At 39.5% G+C, this 21,337-nt stretch overlaps 2 protein-coding genes across 2 annotated transcripts; one reads left to right on the top strand and one right to left on the bottom strand.

Annotated features, from left to right (window-relative positions):
- Positions 1-14,565: 14,565 nt before the first annotated feature.
- On the top strand, positions 14,566-17,532 carry LOC137737699 (putative RNA helicase SDE3). The gene is made up of 3 exons (XM_068477244.2): positions 14,566-15,770; positions 16,066-16,257; positions 16,355-17,532. Exons 1-3 carry the CDS (start codon positions 15,081-15,083, stop codon positions 17,291-17,293), a joined length of 1,821 nt encoding a protein of 606 aa, XP_068333345.2. The 5' UTR covers positions 14,566-15,080; the 3' UTR covers positions 17,294-17,532.
- Positions 17,533-18,607: 1,075 nt separating this feature from the next.
- On the bottom strand, positions 18,608-21,017 carry LOC137737362 (transcription factor TCP7). Its single transcript, XM_068476814.2, has 2 exons — positions 19,834-21,017; positions 18,608-18,937 (listed from the first exon to the last, which is right to left on the bottom strand). The coding sequence occupies exon 1, from the start codon at positions 20,781-20,783 to the stop codon at positions 19,914-19,916; it is 870 nt and encodes a 289-aa protein (XP_068332915.2). The 5' UTR covers positions 20,784-21,017; the 3' UTR covers positions 18,608-18,937; positions 19,834-19,913.
- Positions 21,018-21,337: the final 320 nt, after the last annotated feature.

Genomic DNA, 21,337 nt, shown 5'->3' with positions numbered 1-21,337 from the left:
CCAGCTTAGCTTTTGTTTTGGTATTCCATTTTTTCAATTTTTGTGATTGATTGTTTCAGAAAGCTAGTTTTTGCGATGAATAAATAGTTTGAGTTTGCTAGTAAATCAGTTTGTGATCTTACTGAGATATACTTTGGAACTATTTGGAATACTGTTCTGTTTTGAATGATTTTTGCTTTGATTATTGGCTGAGATTTTAACTATAATTGAGTTAAGATTGGCTTAAAAGAGTGGGAGTAATGAAGTGTTGGCATTACTAAAATCATTGTTGTATAAGTACAAGATGCGAGTTTGGATATGTAGTGATTCTGGGATAAAGTCTGCAATTGTGCAGATGAAGTCCTTGAGTTCCATATTTTGAATTGCATAGGTAAATTTGAATGCGAAATTTAGAAGTCTTATTGTTTTAGACTTATTTATTTAATTAATCATTGTGGTTTCATACTCAAGTGGGAGAATGTTAGAGTATGAGTATGAAACATGATTGAGGGTTGGCTAAAATACTGAATGAATTCTTGGTTGGAATTGTCTCGGCAGTGTGCTAGAATAAAACCTTTTCCTTGTAGGATTGTAAGTATTTTGGTACTACATTCTGTGAGGGTTTTGGATTCTTCACAGATTGGTCTTATACAATTGTAGTATGATAAGGTTTGTTCTACACGAGTTCTAATAGGAGAATGAGTTGGATTAATACTATATATAACCTCATTCACTGCTCTTGCAAATACACTGCTCATATTGTATTGAATACCAATTGTTCAGAGAGTACTTTTGTTTTGCAGAGAAGAGAAGATTGATTGGTTGTGAAGCTGCTACGGCTTCTTCAAGTTCGAATTCTACATGTATGTTCACAGCAATCTTTGTTCTTGGTCATAGACTTATTGCTTGGTTTGTTTTAGTGTGTAGGTAATTCAATTGGCGTGTCAATGATCTATGATTCAGTTCTTACACACCAATGTTATGGTGTACCTTCACATATGATTACATATATTGTGAAAACCATGTTATCATAATCGTATTCCAACACATCTATGTTTTATTCTAAAACATCTAAATTCATCTCGTCCTCTAAGCCACCTCAGGCTTCATCTAGGCCACATTCACCATCAATAAAGCCTCCAACATCTTCTTCCAAACTATCTTCATCTTCCACTAAACCACCCGTATCCTCTTGTAAGCTCTCTCCTGTGTTTAAGCTCGGTCTATGCCCCGCATTCTGAAATGCAATAAATAAAAAGACAAAAAGAACTATGTATGGGTTGAAAAGGATACATTACCCATATTCACCATTCCCATAAATATAACGACATTGTGCCCAAGGTTCTACCAGCCTTTGTGTTTAACAACATATAAGGATTACTTTGTTGCTCTGTTATATGCTGAAGAGTTCTACTTTGAGGTTTGAATGAGTGTTTCCCTTTTTCTGTATCATACCGATTATATACAATTTCAATTTCAATTCCAATTACCATTGTGCTTTTTAGTATTTTACGAGCTTTTACCCCAGTGCGTTAATGTTAAATTGTAGAATCTTGTGACAGATAGAACACTGTTATTTTCTCAATCTTGTATGCTTGTATTTGAATTAGAAATGGGCTCGCTTTCATTTGTATTAGTTGAATTTGAAGACGATTTTTATGTTTGCCATGATTCGTCCAACAAATATGACGTCAGGTGCTCTTTCAATATAAACTGTTTTTAAAATAGCTCACCAGGCAATGTAAACTGCATCAGATGCTTTGTTTTGGAACTTCTTATTTCCTAATGGTGTCTCCCCTAAGAGCATTCCCACTGCCCCAGTGCTGCTTTCTACGTGTTTTGAACTTGATCCAGATCCGTTTTCAGCAATTCGTCATATTTTAGGCATTAAGGGCTCACCACCTTACCTAGTATCAGGATGAAGAGCTAGAGTGGTTAGTGTGGAGTAGAAAATAATCCCATAATGTCAAACTTGCAAAACAAAATAAAAATAAAAACATGTAGTACTACGGTCTAGTGGTATTCTTTTTCACTTATAAGTGGATGTCTTAAGTTCAATTCTTGCCAAAGACGAATTTGAACCATAATATTGCTAGCCTATTATGAGGCTAACCCTAACCCTTTCTACCTTAGTTTAGATAATATAGTTTGTTCAAAAAAAACCCCCCAAAAACTTCAGAAGAACAGCACGTCAATTTTTCTCAAGAAAGACAAGATTGCCCTCATTAAATGGGCATTACTCTCAAATACTCATACATGCAGCTTACTAGCCCTAAACGTCCAAGCATATGACTACGACAACTCAAGGCTCCCCTGTTCATGGGTTGGAAAACTTAAAGGCATTAACGATCTGATTAATTACTAAATCCTATCTTTAATATATTATCAATTACGATCAACTCTATAAAGTACGGAAGCCCTACCACAATCAATCATGGATACTTCCATCATCATCCCAAAATATTATCTCCTAATTAATATCTTGGCAATATTTTTTCTCATTCATCCAACAAAGAACAACTTGGCCAATAGGATGTCGCCGTGTGTAGGGCAAAACTCTAACCCTACGGCCAGCCACTTCTCCTATAAATATCTTCATCTCCACCAAATTTTGGTAACCTTTTTTTCCATGCTTACAAGCCCTAAACACTCACTCTTTTCAGAGATATTAACTAAGACATCATAGATCTATTAGCCAAACACCCCCCACCTCGTGGGCGCGTGAGCGTTTGGTCTTTGATCAAAGGTGTTAATAGTTTTGTAGGTACAAATTCGTCAAGACTGAAGGCGACAGATTTTTGCTATCACAAATTGGTGCTTTCATTGAGAGCTTGATTCAAATACTCAAATAAGGCTCTCACAATTATTTTAGAATTTTCTGTTACGTTCAATTTCTCATACACTCCTTATTACTAAATTTTTTCCTAGAAAAATATTTAATTATTCCCGGAAAAAAGAATACAATGGTAAAAAATTCTAAAACCACGACAAACGGAACACCCTACTTTCAAGGATTTGGACCAGAGAACAAAGGCCAGGACGTGGCTCCACATTAACTGTCCTCGAGGCTGAACACGATGGCAAGGGAAGCACCACCGCTGCAGGGCACCACCATCACCATGGTTATTGCCTAATAATAACCACGTGGCCATCAGACAGCAGCCCACGCTGCCTTTGTAACTGCAACTGACGGGCAAAAAGCCTAGGATCAGTAGGCTGCATGCCCAAGCCACGAGGCCCATGCCGTGGCATCCCCTGCTGTCGGTCAGGCAGCCTAAGACCAAGCCTAGGGGTGGAGAAAAACAGTAGCAGTCCACAGGCCACAAGCCCAGCTTGCTGCAAGAGCAGCCTAAGCCCAAGAGGGGCTGGCGCACAGCCCAGTAGCCAACCAGGCAGGTTGGCCTGCATGATGACCCGTTCCACTACCCAGAGAGATCCCAGACTGATTCAGCCGATCCGGATTAAGGCCATTGGATTGACGACTACGCAAGGATAGTTTCACCCCGTTTTTCTGCAGTTTTGCCTCTTCTGGACTCGGGTTTTGCACCTACAGCTTACTACACTTCCATCATTCATGGAGATGTCCATCATTGAAGCTCTTCCACCCTAAATGGTGATAAACACCATCCCAACACACCGCTGACTTAACCACCGCCGTCGGACAGCAAACAACTTTGGTGAATTAGCTTTTGGATCACATGGAGGCGCAGTGCACCCTAAACAAGGTGTCCAGAAGCAAGACAAGGGCAACTGATCGTGACTTTCTAACAACATCCCTGCAAGTGGTCGCTCAACCCGCCATGAAACGAGCGTTTTGGCATTGTACGTTCTCGACTTGGCCCTTGGGAAAACTTATGTCCTGCCTTAGTGTGCAGAGAAACGTTCATTCCCAACTTGGCTTATCAGTCAGTGTGCACTCACGGGTGGGTCCAATCTTTGACGAGCATTCCTGACATTCCAAACGAAACGTCCACTTGCGGCTAGGCCCGTGAGGATTACTTATTATCAAGCACCAGAGCAGGAAGCATGATGGCTAGAGAGAAACACAAAAGTAGTCTGGCTCAAGTTTAACTGGCAACCTATGTCAAGCACTACAACAAGTAGCTCACTCACAACCAGAGACAAACCACGTGTACCACAGCCGCAGCACAGACGAGTTGGACAAACGAAAAAGCAACACAGACCATGTGAGAACCCATATTTTGAAAATATATTTTACTACAAATATTATTTACAAGATTAATTTTGATTTTCAATTATATATTTTATTTCAACTTATGTTTTATTTTGTTTCAAATTAATATATATAATATATACATATACATTAACCTATACATTTTAAACGTATGGTTTTCTTTCCAACCTTTCTCCTATCTTTCATTAGATTGTGCTAGAAGTGCCTGATAAGCACTCTAGTTATTGACTAATGGAAGCTATAACTTGAACGTGGCTTCAATTAGCCTTAGGTGGCTGCCCCGTATCATTTCCTCCTTATTTGGTTGACACCTTGCATGCCACCATTGTCTGGCTGCCAAACCAACCAATTAGAGGTCATTGTTGGCTGCCTCACTCTCGTATAAATAGGAGCTTTCCCGCTCCATTCTTTTACAACATGCAAAGGTTGGTTGATTGTGCATGCTAAGGTTGTATGCTTGTGCATGCACTTTAAGTAGATTATATATATATATGGAGAGAGATAGAGAGCTTAGAAAGAAAAAAGGGTGAAAGAAATACATGGTGTTAGGAGTTTGTTCATGGACCTTGGCACTTGGGTTGGAACATAAAGTTAGGTTCTAGCTTCGGAACTGAGATAGGGAGTTTCTTTGGGAACTTATCACCATTGGAGTATATGTCTTGTTTAAACTTTATATATCTTGTTTAAACTTTATATATTGTGGATATTGGAAGATGATTTATTTACTGTTATTGTTGATAATGTGGATATTGTGATAAGTTGATTATATGCATATATCAGTGCATATTGGAATGGATGGTTTTTGTTGGTTATTCGAGATTGGGATATGGAATGGACCCTATCTTTTGTGTGGTTGAGTTCAACTTCCATAGGGACCAACAAGGGTGGCAAAAGTGAAATTATAAGAATGGTACCCTGAACCCTAAACCCTTGGGGACTCTAGTAAACCGAGAGAATGACCAAACGACCAACAAAAAGGGGTATTTGGGATGATTGAATTACGGGGGTTAGTTTGTATATTAGAACATTCGGACCACCGTTGCAATGGTAAAATGCATGGTATGGGACATGTAGGTTGGTGTGTTTTATTACATAGATTAACAGGTTGGGTAATTGAAGTTAGGATGCACTCATGATAAATCATTTATGTTTGATAACATGTTATAATTGATTTATGTGAGAATGACACTTGGTTTAGCCTTGAAAATTACCCTTGATAAGATTTATGTCCCTACTGAGCTATGGTTTCATTCTCCCTATACATTTTAGACCTCGCAGGTTCGGTACAAGATTAACGAATGGTAGACGAGGTGAGGTTGTGTTAGATGAAAGATTTTAAGGATTGTATTTATTTCTGGACACCTTGTAAAGATTTTGGAGTTATTTATAGAAAAGAAGTTTCATTTTTATTTTTATTTTTACTTTTACTCGTGCGTCAAGCGCTAGGTCATATTTTTCCACCGACCTCGGGTCCAGGGCATGACAAACCAGCAGGTCAACACTAGGCAACCTAAGGCTCCGCTACCCCAGCAAAGGCAAATCGAGGATAAAGTACAAAGACTCGTAATGGAGCAATTACGTAGATTCCAGGGCATTGAAACCACCTACGAAGCCTTTCAGATAGATGTGGCCAACATGAGAATGTCATCATTCATAGACGAGATTGAGCAGATGAAACCACTACGCAAGTTTAACCCACCACATTTTATCCTTTTTAAGGAAAATGAAGATCCGAAGAGGCACCTAAAACACTAACATAACATTTTGATTCTTTTCAAGAACAACAATGCCCTCATATGCAAGATTTTTGCCACGACTTTGCAGGGCCAAATGCAAGACTGGCTTCACACCCTACCGCCGAGCTCAATTTGGAGCTTCAATGAACTTCCTTTGTTCTTAACCAAAGAATATTCGTCCTACTATGATCAAGAAGAAGTCTGACCACCTTTTCAATATGAAGAAATATCTGAAAGAGTCGCTCCGTACGTACATGAAGAGGTTCAAGGTGGAGAAATCTAAGATCATTGGATGCAACGATACCATACCTAGCTCTACATTTAGGTAGAAACTCCTAACAAATCACCCTCACTTTAGAGAGCTATTCATAGGCGAGGACTTGACCCTGTTAGATTCTTATGCTGTCGCGAAAAAGCACTCACTTTGAAATGAAGCTAAGCACGCCCAAAAAGTACCTGAGCAATTGCAAAAAGACTCGGAGACAGCTCAGAAAAAGAGAAACAGAAACAACTTAACAACAAAATCAGGCCAGGAACCAAGCGTAGGGACCGATCCCTGGCGAAAGAAGGCTCAATGCCGAAGACATACACCAAGTTCTTAGTCCCGATCCACCGCACTCAAGAATGAACCATGGTTCAAACTGCCACCACTATCAAAGGAAGACACCTCCAAGCTGGATTAGTTGAAGTATTGTGCAGTCCACAAAGGTCTAGGACACACAATCAACAACTGATGCAATTGGAAGCAGTACCTCGAGGGACTGGTAAAGGAAGGCAAATACGACAAGTATGTTGAAAAGCCAACAGCCTAACCGAGGCGAGATGCAAACACCTAAGCCGAACACCCAGACAAGAAAATTCGAATCAATGAAATCTTCGCCAATCTGAGCATCTGGGGGCCACCAACAAATCCTTGATTGACTTTCTTTAATTACTTATTAGGAGATAATTTTGAATACAGTTACTTGGTATTATTACTCGGATAATACCAACATTTCGCATTTTTAGGATGAATACATTCTAAGGGTAAGCATGGCCAGGCCGGGTCCAAAATTTGATGAACCAAACCAGGCTAGTTTGAAAATGAAATAAGGCGGGACGGATCCAAATATTTTAAAAATAGAACCGAACCCAACTTAACCCATCTGAAATAGGTTGGTTCTTGCCAATCAACGAGTCCCTTTTTTTTCTAATTTACAATTTTTTTTTCTTTCTATTGACATATCACATAATTTCAATTTTCAACAACATATCTTCCCTCATAGAAGCAAATAGAGCACAACAGTACATCAACATAAAGCACAAAATACCAATTAACCATAATAGAAAATAAGAACTTGATGTTGTACGATGAAAGAAAACCAATCAATTGCAGAAGAGAATAAGAATGTGATTATATAATTTAATATCAATATACCAATTAAAATAAGGAACTTTAAAGAAAATCTTCTAGTATTGTTCACTTTAACAAAAAACCGCTTTTTTACACTAAAAAGTTAATCCTAGTACTATTCACTTTACCCTTTATTTTGTTCTTATCGTTAAAACTCAAAGTTTTCAAGTCCCTTTCATTAGTTTTCCTATTAAAGTATCAAACCAGCAAACTACAAACCCACACAAACAAACAAAGACAACAGGTTGCCGCTGCACAACAACAAGTCAAGCACAAAAGCAAGCACAGCATTGGGTGGACTTGGGACACACTGCAATAAATCTGCAATGGTCTGGGCTAGGACCCTGTTGCCTCATTTTTTTGGACCCGTCCTGCCCCATTTTGTAGATATAAAGTTTGGATCTACCCTGACGCACGAGTGTAAGGCCCATTTGCCCACCCGAATTATTTCCTCCCCTTATAAATAACGTTGTCTTCCCTTACAATATTATAATCAGAATCATTCAATTTCTTAATCTTCAGTTGAAGATCATCCCTACCAAAAGCCATTTGAATCGAAGATTGTTTAGTAATTCAGATATATCAAATAAATCAACGGTGTAGGTATCAAGTAATATATGAATGATGAGCCGTCCATTTGTTTGATATATTTGGATGACTAAAAATCTCTATTTTGAGAGATTATTGTAAATATGATCTTCAAATGAAGATTAAGAAATTCCCTGGCAGAGGCACATAAATACCAGAGTGATCATAGGTTTATCCTAACTTAGAAAAAATAAGATTAGTATTACACCTATTTCTATTGCTTCGCAACCGTTCTCAACACTTCAACAAATTGAATCATTATATCTCTTCTTTTCCATCACAAATCAATAACCATTAAGTTAAAACCCTTCATTCACTTTTAATTTTAAAAAAAAAAATACCCGGCGTTCACTTAGCTCTGCAGAGCTATTCCCCCTCTTCTTCTTGAATTTTTATATTTAACCATTTCAAATTTATTGAATAAATAACAATAAGGTTTGTAAAACTCTATTCAATTCTCTATTACTCTACCCTACCTCTTACTTGAGTGTTAGGGTTTATAAATTTTTTAGTAATGTTCTCTATTGAGTTTAATAAATTTTTTTAATAGTATGCAACGGTTCCAAAATATGAAAACTCGTCAAGAATAATTATGATTACTGTGAATATATAAGATTTTGTACACATATGTTAATTTTGACTACTTCATTATTTGGGTATATATATATATGTTTTGCTTTAGTGATTTTATAAATAATATTCTTCTTTTATACTTGTGTGGGGCCCCTCTTCAGATGAAATCATGGCAACCACTGAAGAAATTGAACAGTTCTGATTATGAAATTATTAGGGAAGATACATTATTTACAAGCTTGGGAATGCAAATATTATTCTTTTTACGTTGATCATGTGACACTAGCATTATCCTTTTTACTTGCAATGAGAAGTTTTACGCACAACAATTTTATGGACAAGCACATATGGATCTCATCAGGGCATGCTGGTCGTCACGTGAAAGTGACGTAACCATGTGCACAGTTCGGAAGCTAATAAATAATAATAAAAGTACGAATAAATAAAAACCAGTTATACACAAAGTAAGAACATACATGTGCAAGCGTAAGTGTGAAAATAAAGTTCGGAGCACGAAGACCTAATGCAGTCTGAGAGAAACAACACTACATAAACACACCCAAAGGTGGTCCTACACTGGTGATAATCTGTCAGATATGCGGGGAAAATCCTCTGGGGAGCCACCACAAGTGCTAGCGAACTAGAACCTGGAGGGGCGCAAAACAGAAAGCGTGAGTGGGCAAAAACAAAGCTTTTCAAAAACCATTTCATAAACAAAGTTCTAACCCCTCGCCGTAAAACCTGTATACTTCCCAGAAAAATAGAATATATACATATATATAAATCATGCTTGGAAATATGCCATGCCAAATGCCTCGATATAAAATGCAAGTACTCAGGTAATGCCAAACAATGCCATGTAATCTGTCAGCCGGAGTCACCTAACGTGACCTGTACGGTTGAATCTAGAGCTCAAATCTCCATCTCACTAACTATACCTGCACACGAGTCGGAACCACCTAAAGTGGTCTGTACGACAGGACTAGGTGTATAATAAGTACGCTCAAGTGCTACGATCACGTGAAGGCTGGGTGAATGATCGCGGGTCACCTACGAGTCGGAACCACCTAAAGTGGTCTGTACGACAGGACTGTGCACCTAACTTGGATCCAAGATGAGCGTGTGGTGCGGGAGGTGAACATCACGTGAAGGATTGTGCCCAACTCTAGACGGGAGCACTAACACCGGGGGTGCAGGTTATGAGCTATCTATGCATCTGAAATCACTACTGAACATAAACATAAACCATAACTCACCTTGCACTTACCTGTGCGTCCGCAGCACCAACACATATATAAATATGCAACAATAATGCAAAAATAACTGGGCAAACAATATACGTGGCATATAAACATATAAGCATTTCATTTCACTTTCTGGGAAAAACATAAGTATATAGGTATATACGGAAAACCAAAAGCCCACTCACTGGTATGTAGAAGGGTTGTAATCCCCTTGCCTCGAGTGACCGCGCTCGTCCTCAGGATAGGTCTCACCTATATGCGAAACAACTATAAAAACGTTAATTTTAAAGCACATAACCAACCTTACGAAATAACTTCTCATACAATGCTCAAATGGGGTTTATGAATACACCAACGTGATCTACTCAACCTTAGGAACATCCTCATATTTTTAGAAAAATTTTCCAACGCCGCACGTGCCTAGCACACTGATGACGTCAGTTAACGCCGTTAGGAATATTCTGTTAAATCTAACTGATGCCATTAACGCCGTTAGGAATATTCCATCCAAACTGACGGCCCGTCATCTTCTCCGGCCAAACTCCAACACTATCGCCGGTGCCGGAAAACCGGGAAATTTTCAAAACTTTGTATCTTCTTCGTTTTTCAACCAAATTTCACAAAATAGGTACCAAAATGAAGCTTACAACAAGGAACAAATCCATACCACTTTCAAGCACTAAAACCCACGGAATCTCGTCGGGAAAACACCACCAACTCCGGCCAAACTTGTAACTCACGATCCTAACGTCCAAAACCTTCAAACGAACCACCCCGAGCCTCCTAAGGACCTCACCAAGCTTCCTACAAGCTTGAAATTCCCAAAAACACAAGAATTAACGTGTGCATGAATAGTGACCAAAATCGGGGATCCCGAGTTCGATGTGAAAACGAAGGTATCCTTACTTGAAATGGGTATGGTTGAACTCCTAAGGACCTCACAAGCACGAATATGTAATTTGTTACCTCGATCTGTGAAGTTTTCAAGGGTTTTGGGTGGTGTCCGTACGAAAAGAATAGGAATGGGAGAGAGAGAGAGAGAGGGACTCGGGACAGGGCAAAGAGAGAGGGTAAGTGTGAGGGTGTGTGTGTGGTCCAAATTCCACCAACCAAAGCCCAAAAATGGCCACACAATGAAACAAACATACTAGGGCAAAACCGTCATTTCACCCCTACGGTACGAAAAATCTGGGACAGGCTATCACAATTCAAGTCATACAACCATTTTCATCACCACCATTAAGGCACAGAGCATGCAAGTCGTGCAATTTTTTTATTTTTTATTTCTTATTTTTTTTATTTTTTAAATTATGATTATTAAAGAAAGGGTGTGAGTTACTATTATAATAATTTAGAGAAATTGAATTTTTGAACATATGCGGGGAAATTCAACACCTTATTAATTAGGATATTATACCACTTGCAATCCTACAATTCCACAAACACAAATCCCATTTCACAAAACTTAAAAGTTCAGATTAAATTCCATTTGAACTTGGATTCCCATTTTCAAAGCATACATTGGCACAACAAATTAGGAATTTCTCAAAGCAAAATTGCCATTTGCAAAAGAAACTCAGAAAATTCTCAAAGCAAAATTGGAACAAAGGGGTACGAATCTCATATCCTTGTTGATTTCTTACTTTCAAATTACTGTTAGGCCAAGGGCCATTTTGAATCCTCTATGCATAGAGTCTTTATTAATTAGATTTTTTGTTAAATTGCACAAATGACACCTATATTTCTTTAACTTATGTCATTTACCACCCTGGCTAATTAAGTTACAATAACCACCCAAACTAAATATTTTAACAATATTTCTACATGCTAGCTCCTGTATAGATATGTGGCATCATTTAACTAGAAGGGAACTCAAGCTCTATCAATGTACCCGTCACCTAGAAAAATTTCTTGAGGAGTGGATGGACCACTTTCGAGATAATTGGGCCCAATTTTACAAGGAAGATGGAATTCGACCCCCGACACATTTTAGTGACCGGCCATAAGTAGTGTGGGTTATTTTGCTGTAGTTTCAGAAATAATGTGAATTATTTTGGTTCAGTTTCAGAAATAATGTGGGTATTTTGCTTAAGTTTCAGAAATAGTGAGGTTATTTTGTGTAGTTCTAGAAATAGTGTGGGTTATTTTGCTGTAGTTCCATAAATAATGTGGATTATGTTGGTTAAGTTGAAAAAATATTGTGGTTATTTTGCTATAGTTCTAGAAATAGTGTAGTTATTTTGCTGTAATTCCAGAAATAGTGTGAGTTATTTTGGTTAAGTTCTAGAAATAATGTGGATTATTTTGGTTAAGTTTCAGAAATAGTGTGGTTATTTTGCTATAGTTCCAAAATTAGTGTGGATTATTTTGGTTAAGTTTCAGAAATAGTGTAGTTATTTTGCTATAGTTCCAAAAATAGTGTGGGTTATTTTGCTATAGTTCCAGAAATAATGTGGATTATTTTGGTTAAGTTTCAGAAATAGTATGACTTATTTTGCCATAGCTTCAGAAATAGTGTGTGATTATTTTGTTGTAGTTCCAGAAATAGTGTGTTGTATTTTGATTCAGTTTCACAAATAAAGTGTAATTTTGTAGAAGATTCATAAATAGTATTTATTTTTCAATTCAGAAACAATGTGAATTATTTTGGTTCAGTTCATAAATAGTATGAATTATTTTGTTACTTGTCATGCTTGTTAAGCCTTTTTCTGATTTGGAATTAATTGATAAAATTCCAAAGGGGATCTCTTTTATTTTCTTCCTTCTCCCCCAATTTTTCCTACTTCGTTTCATCTCTTTTTTTCTATGGTCAAAAGTCAAAACTAAGAAGGCCCAACTTCCTTCTTCTCCTCCACCACCACCACAAAACCCATCATTTTCTCATTACTAAATCAAGCAAAATCATAACTAGTAGCAATAGTAAACTTCCTTCTCCAATACCAAAGCTATCTCTCTCCTCACTCACTCACTCCCTCTTAAAGCTCAACAAAAGTATGAATCATAAATAAAGCCCCCAGATCAGGGAAAGAAGCAATTAAAGGTACAAAATTACTCATGCCACTCAACCCAAATGACCCAAAAAAAAGAGCATAAGTTAAATTCCCAAAAAAAAAATTACAATTTACAAGAAAAAATTTCAGAAGCATACCATTGATAGCAAGTGAGGAAAAAGCTAAAGGCAGGGGGGGAAAAAAAAAACTTTCTCTACCACTACTGCTGGTCTTCTTACGAGGGCAAGTAGTGAAAACCCCAAAATTTTGTTTTTTTTTTTTTATATTAATTTTTTAAGGAAAATTATGGATTTGTGTGTGAGGGTTACTAGATATACCTAGTGGCGGCAAGTTTAGGTCTGGGCGACTGTGCACAACATTTGCAATCAAAGCTTCAATCACATAAATGTCTGATATTTTTTTTTTTTTTTGGGTTATTCATATTCAAAGGAATTTTGCTCTCTTTAAGTCTACATGCGTGTGTACAAGTGTGGGCACACCAAATATGGAAGGATTTGAGGTTATGGAGGCAGAGAATAGCAGAGAGAACTAAAAAGAAAGAGAAATGTTAAACGGGGCTGGGCGTGCCAATCGTTGAAAGGATTTAAGGGTAAAATTGGAAATTCCATGTTTGGGCCATTTTAATTGGACTGATTCAATACTGAGTTTTGTCCTAACCATTAAATAAAATTATTACATAGTTTTTGGATAACATTCAAAATTTTCAAGTTCTTATCATTAGTTTTTCCCATATTATAGGACGTGGATTCGTAATGTTGCCTATGTAGTACGTAGCAGTATTTTGATTCAGTTTCACAAATAATGTGTAATTTTGTTGTAGATTCATATAATGTGTAATTTTGATTCAGTTTCACAAATAAATAGTATTTATTTCTCATTTCAGAAACAATGTGGAGTATTTTGCTTCAGTTCAGAAATAGTATGAATTATTTTGTTACTTGTCATGCTTGTTAAGCCCTTTTCTGATTTGGAATTAATTGATAAAATTCCAAAGGGGATCTCTTTTATTTTCTTCCTTTTCCCCCAATTTTTCCTACTTCATTTCATCTCTTTTTTTCTATGGTCAAAAGTCAAAAGTCAAAACTAAGAAGGCCCACCTTCCTTCTTTTCCTCCACCACCATCACAAAACCCATCATAAAAGTATGATTCATAAATAAAGCCCTTAGATCAGGGAAAGAAGCAATTAAAGGTACAAAATTACTCATGCCACTCAACCCAAATGACCTCAAAAAGAAAAAGAGAATAAGTTAAATTCCCAAATTCCCAGAAAAAATTGAAATTTACAAGAAATAATTTCAGAAGCATACCATTGATAGCAAGTGAGGAAAAAGTTGATGGTAGAAGAAGAAGAACAACAAGAAAAAAAAAAAAAAAATTTCTCTACCACTACACTCCTGGCCCACCTTCCTTCTTTCCTCCACCACCACCACAAAACCCATCACAAAAGTATGATTCATAAATAAAGCCCTTAGATCAGGAAAAAAGCAATTAAAGGTACAAAATTACTCATGCCGCTCAACCCAAATAACCTAAAAAAGAAAAAGAGCATAAGTTAAATTCCCAGAAAAAATTGAAATTTACAAGAAATAATTTCAGAAGCATACCATTGATAGCAAGTGAGGAAAAAGTTGATGGTAGAAGAAGAAGAACAAGAAGAACAAGAAAAAAAAAAAAAACTTTCTCTACCACTACACTCCTGCTTGTCTTCTTATGGGGGCAAGTGGCGAAAATCCCAAAAATTTGTTTTTTTTTTTTTTATTAATTTTTTTAAGAAAAATTATGGATTTGTGTGTGAGGGTTACCGGATATAGCTAATGATGGTAAGTTCAGGTCTGGGCGACTATGCACAACATGTGCAATCAAAGCTTCGAGCACATAAATGTTTGATATTTTTTTTTTTGGGTTATTGATATTCAAAGTAATTTTGCTCTCTTTAAGTCTGCATGCGTGTGTACGAGTGTGGGTGCGCCGAATATGGAAGGATTTGAGGTTATGGAGGCAGAGAATAGCAGAAAGATCTAAAAAGAAAGAGGAATGTTAAACGGGCCTAGGCATGCCAAGCGTTGGAAGGATTTAAGGGTAAAATTGGAAATTCCGTGTTTGGACCATTTTAATTGGACCAATTCAGTATTGAGCTTTTCCTAACCATTAAGTAAAGTTACCATATTATAAGACGTGGATTCATAATGTTGCTTATGTAGTACGCAGCAGAAGATGTTTGCTCATGTAGTACGCGGCAGTAGTCTTGACTTGAGCTGCGCTTTCTTCAGTCAGTCAGTTGTTCATCAAGGCTCTCTTCAATCAGTTGGCAGGTGAATCTGGTGAGTGCTTTCAAGTTGTTTCTTGCATCATCCACTTTCATGTCGATTTTTAGTGACTTGTGGAGATGGATTTTTGGTGGTAATGATGAGCATGATTCTAATTCTGCTTCTCACGTTCAACATCGCACACAAACCCGATCCTATGAGCAATCTCAACCCCTATTTAATCCATCTTCATCGTCCCTCAAACCCCCATTTCCTCCATCTAAACCAGTCTCATCTCCCTGTAATCCATCTTCATCGTCCCTCAAACCCCCATTTCCTCCATCTAAACCAGTCTCATCTTCATCGTCCCTCAAACCCCCATTTCCTCCATCTAAACCAGTGTCATCTCCCTTTAATTCATCTTCATCGTCCCCGAAACCTTTTACGTCATTGTTAGAACCACCGGAATCTTCTTCTCTCAATGCATCGTCTCCATTTTCTCCTAATCGCCCTCCGGTATGTGCTTCAAAACCATCTCCACCTTCCCCTATTGGGCCTGCCGTATCTTCCACTAAGCTCCATCCAACGTTTAAGCCCGTTCTATCCCGCGCCTCTTCAAATGTACTGGATCAAAAGGGGAAGCAAAGCTATGTGTGGGTTGAGAATGATTCCTTACCTCTATTCGCAATTCCTGACGATATCAAGAATGGCATCGCACCCAAAGTTCTAAACCAGCCTCTGTCTCCCGCGACATATAAGGATTACTTCGCTGCTCTCTTATATGCGGAAGAATTATACTACGAGGTACGCATGAATCTTGCCAGTTTCGTAATGCATTTTTCCTCTTAGTTTGCTAGTTAAGAAAAAGCCTTTTACTCGGAAAAAATTCGAAAGATAAGAGGGATACTCTCTGTACTGTATCTGCATATGACGTCTCGTTAAGTTGTGTTCGTAGTAATCTTACTGCAGGCATTGGTTGGTCGTATGAATCATAGATCGTAGGGGGTTGTGATAGATGCAACGTTGTTATTTTCTCGGTTTTGCTTGTATGCTTTGCATCCTTGCATTGAAGTAAAACTCATGCTTTTCTTTGAATCAGAAATGGCCTCATTTCGAATTGGAGAATGTCCCTGTGGAGTTGCAGGAAGCAGCAATTTTTAAAAAACCAGACAAGGAAGAGAAAACCTTGGTAGCATTTGATATGGCTTCTTTTCCTACGAATCGCCCATTTCTTTTGTCGAGGGACTTGGTCTATGTGCGACCATCGGGGACAAAAGCTGAGCCATTTCAGGTAAACTACGAGCTTCGACCCATCAACATGCTCTGGATTCTAAACGTGTATCTCATTTCAAAACTTATCCGTCAACATGATCTTACCTGTTATACAGGGCTTTATATATCGCGTCGTCAAAAGCAGTGTTGTTCTAGTAGAATTTGAAGATAATTTTTATGTCAATCACCATTCGGCCCAAAAATATGATGTCAGCTTCTCGTTCAATAGGGTCTGTTTGAAAAGAGCTCACCAAGCTGTACAAAATGCATCAGAGGCTTTGTTTAGGAACTTCCTCTTCCCTGAGTCTGTTTCGCGTGCGAGCATTCCCACTGCACCAGTGCTGCTGTGCACGGGTCATAAACTTGATCCCAATCAATTATCTGCAGTTCGTCGTATTTTAAGCATTCGTGGCTCACCACCTTACCTATTGGCTGGCCAGCTCTGTGTTGGAAGGAGCGATTTTGGGCTATCGAGAACTGGACTGGTGGTTAGTGAAGCAGTGCACCAGTTACGTCAAACTTCACACGGAAATAGGATGCTCATATGTGCTCCTAGTAACCGCTGTTGTGATGGGCTTATGAGAAGCTTGTTGAAATTGATTCCTGAGTCGGACATGTTTCGAGCGAATGCTGCATTCCGCGAGAAAGATGAGGTACCCGAAGACATCCTCCCGTCATGCCTTTACAAAGAGCCCTACTTCTCTTGTCCTCCGACGGAGGAACTTCGTAAATTCAGAGTGATCTTCTCCACTTACATGAGTAGCTTTCGGCTACATGATAAAGGCCTAACTGCAGGACATTTTAGTCATATTTTTCTGGTGGATGCTTCGTCTGCTATTGAGCCAGAAATAATGGTGGCCCTGACTAGTTTCGCTGACAAGAATACTACTGTTATAGTTACCGGTGAACCAGGAAACCGTCCGTCTTGGATTCGAGCTGAGATTGGAAGGAATAAGGGGCTGAAGATTTCATTCTTTGAAAGACTCTCCAAGTCAGTGCCATATAATATAGAAGACAGTCCAATGTTCATCACACAATTGGAGCAAAGAGTGTGACTCATTGAATACCTACAGGCTACGACCTGAACTTTATGGGTTTGTTTGTCAAGCGCCATCGAATGTGTACGTAATTATTCGAATGTGTACGGTATATGTTATCTTTTGGATGTGTACGTATAAGTTATTGTACTGACACATATGTTATCTTTTGGATGTGTACGTATAAGTTATTGTACTGACAGGTCTTGGTGTTCTGCAGATGATTTCTTGTGTATTAAGCTTAAAAGTTCAAACCATTTTCGTAGATGTCTTGGTTTATGTATGCAGTTTATGAGATGGAGATTTTTTATGGTACTCTAGAGTATTCGCCACTCCAAATCTTTTAACCTTTGATATTTGGTTGAAAACTCAACAACAACAATAACAACAAAGATTTCTCTCCAAGTGGTGTCGGCTATATGAATCCTAGAACGTCATTGTGCTCGGTTTTGTGCCATGTCTTCCGTTAGATTTAAGTACTCCAAGTTTTTTCTTAGAGTCTCTTTCCAGGTCTTCCTAGGTCTACATGTACCCCTTCGGCCCTAAACTTCTGTCTCATAATCACATCTTCTAACGGAGCATTTGTAGGCCTTAGTTTCACATGTCCAAACCACCTTAACCGATTTTCTCTCATTTTTCCTTCAATCTCAGCTACTACTATTTTACCTCAGATATCCTCATTCCTAATCCTATCCTTTCTCGTGTGCCTACACATCCAACGATGCATTCTCATCTCCACTACACTTATTTTATGTACGTGTTGATACTTCACCACCCAACATTCCGTGTTATAAAGCATTGATGACCTTATTGTTGTCCTATAAAATTTTCCCTTGAACTTTAATGGCATACGATGGTCGCACAACACACCCGATACACTCTTCCACTTCATCCATCCAGCTTGTATTCTACGGTTGAAATCTCCATCCAACTCCCTGTTCTTTTGCAAGATAAAACCTAGGTAGCGAAAACGGTCGCTCTTTAGTACTTCTTGATCTCCAATCCTCACCCCTAACTCATTTGAACCTGAACTTGCACCCCTAACTCATTTGGTTGAAAACTCAAACCAGATAAATCCAACCGTTAAAACGCCCGAGTATCGTATGCCGTATGAGCGTTTGGGGGAACAAATCGGGCATCCCCAATTCCTCATGCACAAACTTTCTATTGTTCCCACAGCAAGTGAAAAAGGTGGCAAATTTCCAGACCGAGTTTGGGAAGATCTTCGTTTCAACTAAGTATTTCTGCAAAGATTTTGATCTGCAGAAGTTCAGTTGTCAATTTAACAACTAATTCAAAACCACAAGTGTTCCTCTCAGAGAGAGAGAGAGAGAAAATAAAATAAATAAATAAATAAAGCTAATAGCGAAATGTTACAAACATAACAAAACGATTACTCGATTCAGAAAGATCACACGACGCATGCTACATCACAGCATTAGTGTTTCAACACTCAGGAAGATCATTCCCAATTCATACAATCAGACAGATCTGCACTTCTTCACACTTGAAAACCGGTACTTTAACATGAACTTTGAATTCAATATTAACAAACACAACAAAAACCACCTACCCCATGTTTTAGGAGACCAACTGCTTCGATTTTGCTTGCTCGTCCCAGCTTCACCTGATATTATTTACATTCTAGACTTTACAGGCAACCTGCACGTTAAATTCACAATTTCGTTACTGAAGAACAGAAACAGTAGGAAGAACAAACCATGTATCACGAAAACCATATTCATGATCAATGATCCAGAGTTTCCAACACTGAATGTAACATTGAATTAATTTACAGTTGCCACACACACACCAAGCATCGGAAAACTGATTCAGTTTCCAGTTTAGCGTGCTGCTCCCCAGTTGGGAGTGGTATTGGCCATTACATTTGATCCAACAGTTGGAATGTGCCTTCAAATGCAGCAGAGATGTATGTCGCGCTGTGAAGGCAGAGCAGTCAAACCCCTGCTGCTCAAGTCTAAACACGACTAGCAAAGTAGTCGAAAGATGATTTACCAATACCAGAACAATCACGAAAGCTAGCAATGTAATGTAGGAAGAAGACTACAACAACATGTCATATAATTGGATATGAAGCGCGAGGATCGATTAGTTGGAGATAGAAAGACGATTGGAATAAATATTTTCATCATAAAATTGAAATTCTGGAAAGCCCTTTCCAGTTACAACAGCAAAACCTCCAGCTAAAACCCTAACTCTTCTTCTTCTTCTTCTTCTTCTCCTTCATTCTCTCTCCTCCTCCAGCAAAAACCTCCCAAATCCTACAAACAATTTGAACCCCTAAGAAAAACCCTAATTTAAATTGCATTGATACATTGCTTAAAATTCACAAATTTGCACAAACCCTTATTCTTCTTCTTCGTCTTCTTCGTCTTCTTCTTGTTCCAGCCACCCAAAGCTAGTTAAATTCTAACCTTATGAATCCTACTACAAAGAAATTTCTTCAAATAAAAGAAGAAGTCCAACTCTCTCACCTCTCCCCTAAAGGCTAAAACCACACAACCAACAACAACAAAAAAAGCAAAACAGAGACATACACATATTTATATATACCAACAAAACACACCACCACCACCAGCCACCGCCAACGGACGGAACTCCAACCGAATCGGGTTTTTCAACGCTGGTCGTCTTCTCTCCGACCCGAATTGCCGTGCCCGCCCGACAAAGAAGCCAACAAATTGAGATGTCCAGGAAGGTAATTTCCCACTCTGGCCGCCGAGGCCTCGCCCATCGGCTGCTGCTGCAAGAACAACGAATGCTGCTGATGGTGCTGTTGCTGCTGCTGGTGGGACAGCGCTGACTGAGCCATCAGCTCCGGGGGTGGTGTGGCGGCGAAGCTCCACACCTGCCCGAAGTGCGGGGCCCAGAACCCGCCGGGTCCCCCTGCGTTGGGGCCTAGCATGGAGGCCATGGAGTGCCCGACGACTGAGACGGCTCCGTCGTTGTTGGCGTGGTTGTCGGAGGGGTCCTTGGCGGCGGAGGCGTCGTGGTTGTGGTTGTGGTTGTGGCTGTGGTTGTTTTCGGGGTCGTCGAGGGAACCGCGGACTCGCTTGCCGAGGATGAAGGGGGTGGGGCCCAGGAGCTGAGGTTTGTGATCGGAGGAGGTGGTGGAGGAGGGGGCGGAAGAGGAGGTGTTGCCACCGCGGAGGGAGACAGAGACGGTGGAGAAGGAGGCAGGGGTGGTGCCGGTGCCGGTGGCGGCGATGATGGAGGGCTCGGCCTGGCGGAGGAGCCACTCGATGGTCTGGCCGTCGGACTTGTGGCCGAGCTCACGTGTGAGCTGGAAGACACGTGCGGCGCAGATGATGGGCATGCGGATGCGGCGGCCCCGTCCGTCGACCTTGCTGTGTCGGTCCTTAGAGGGTGGCTTCTTGACGGCTAAGACGCCGTTACTTGACGGCCTCTGCGAGGTCTGCTCCACCATGGCTCCTGCGCCGCCGCCGCCGTTAGTGAGCTCGTTATTAGGCGCCTCGGAATTTGACATGGGAAGAAATTGATGGTGAGCTGCTCCTGCTCAGCTGGGTGTAAAGCTGGGTTTACACACCCACACACACAGTGCGTATACGAGCTGTTCAACTTCTAGAGGGAGAGGGAGGGAGAGAGGGTTGAGTGGTGGTGGTTTTCGGGGGGTTTTGGGGCGGGGTAGGGGGGAGGTGGAGAGGGAGAGTGGGGAGGGGAGGGAGGTGGGCTGGGCTGTAGGAAACACAGCTCTTTCAAATGATTGAGCTTCCAGACAGGAGCTGGTGGAGACAGAGGAGGGCACATGGGGTGGTGGCCCCCACTTATATACAAACACTCTTCCCCTTCACACCTCTTCCTTCACTGTGTGAAACACGCGCATTCCCAATCCCATAATTAATTAAAATGAAATTCTCTTTATTCTCTATTTTTTTAAACTAAATTTCTAAAATTATATGTGGCACTTTATTGTATAGGCGAAAAAGAATTATGTCCATACATTTTGATACATGTTCAATATTCACGGATTTCCTTCCAATGTAACGATTAACTATTTAACCCATTAATGTTATTACTCTA

Source organism: Pyrus communis, chromosome 13, assembly GCF_041283825.1.
Source record: "Pyrus communis isolate YQ-2024b chromosome 13, ASM4128382v1, whole genome shotgun sequence".
Taxonomy (NCBI): Eukaryota; Viridiplantae; Streptophyta; class Magnoliopsida; order Rosales; family Rosaceae; genus Pyrus; species Pyrus communis.
The sequence above is the reverse complement of the archived record's forward strand: the minus strand, read 5'-3'. Positions and strand labels throughout refer to the sequence as shown.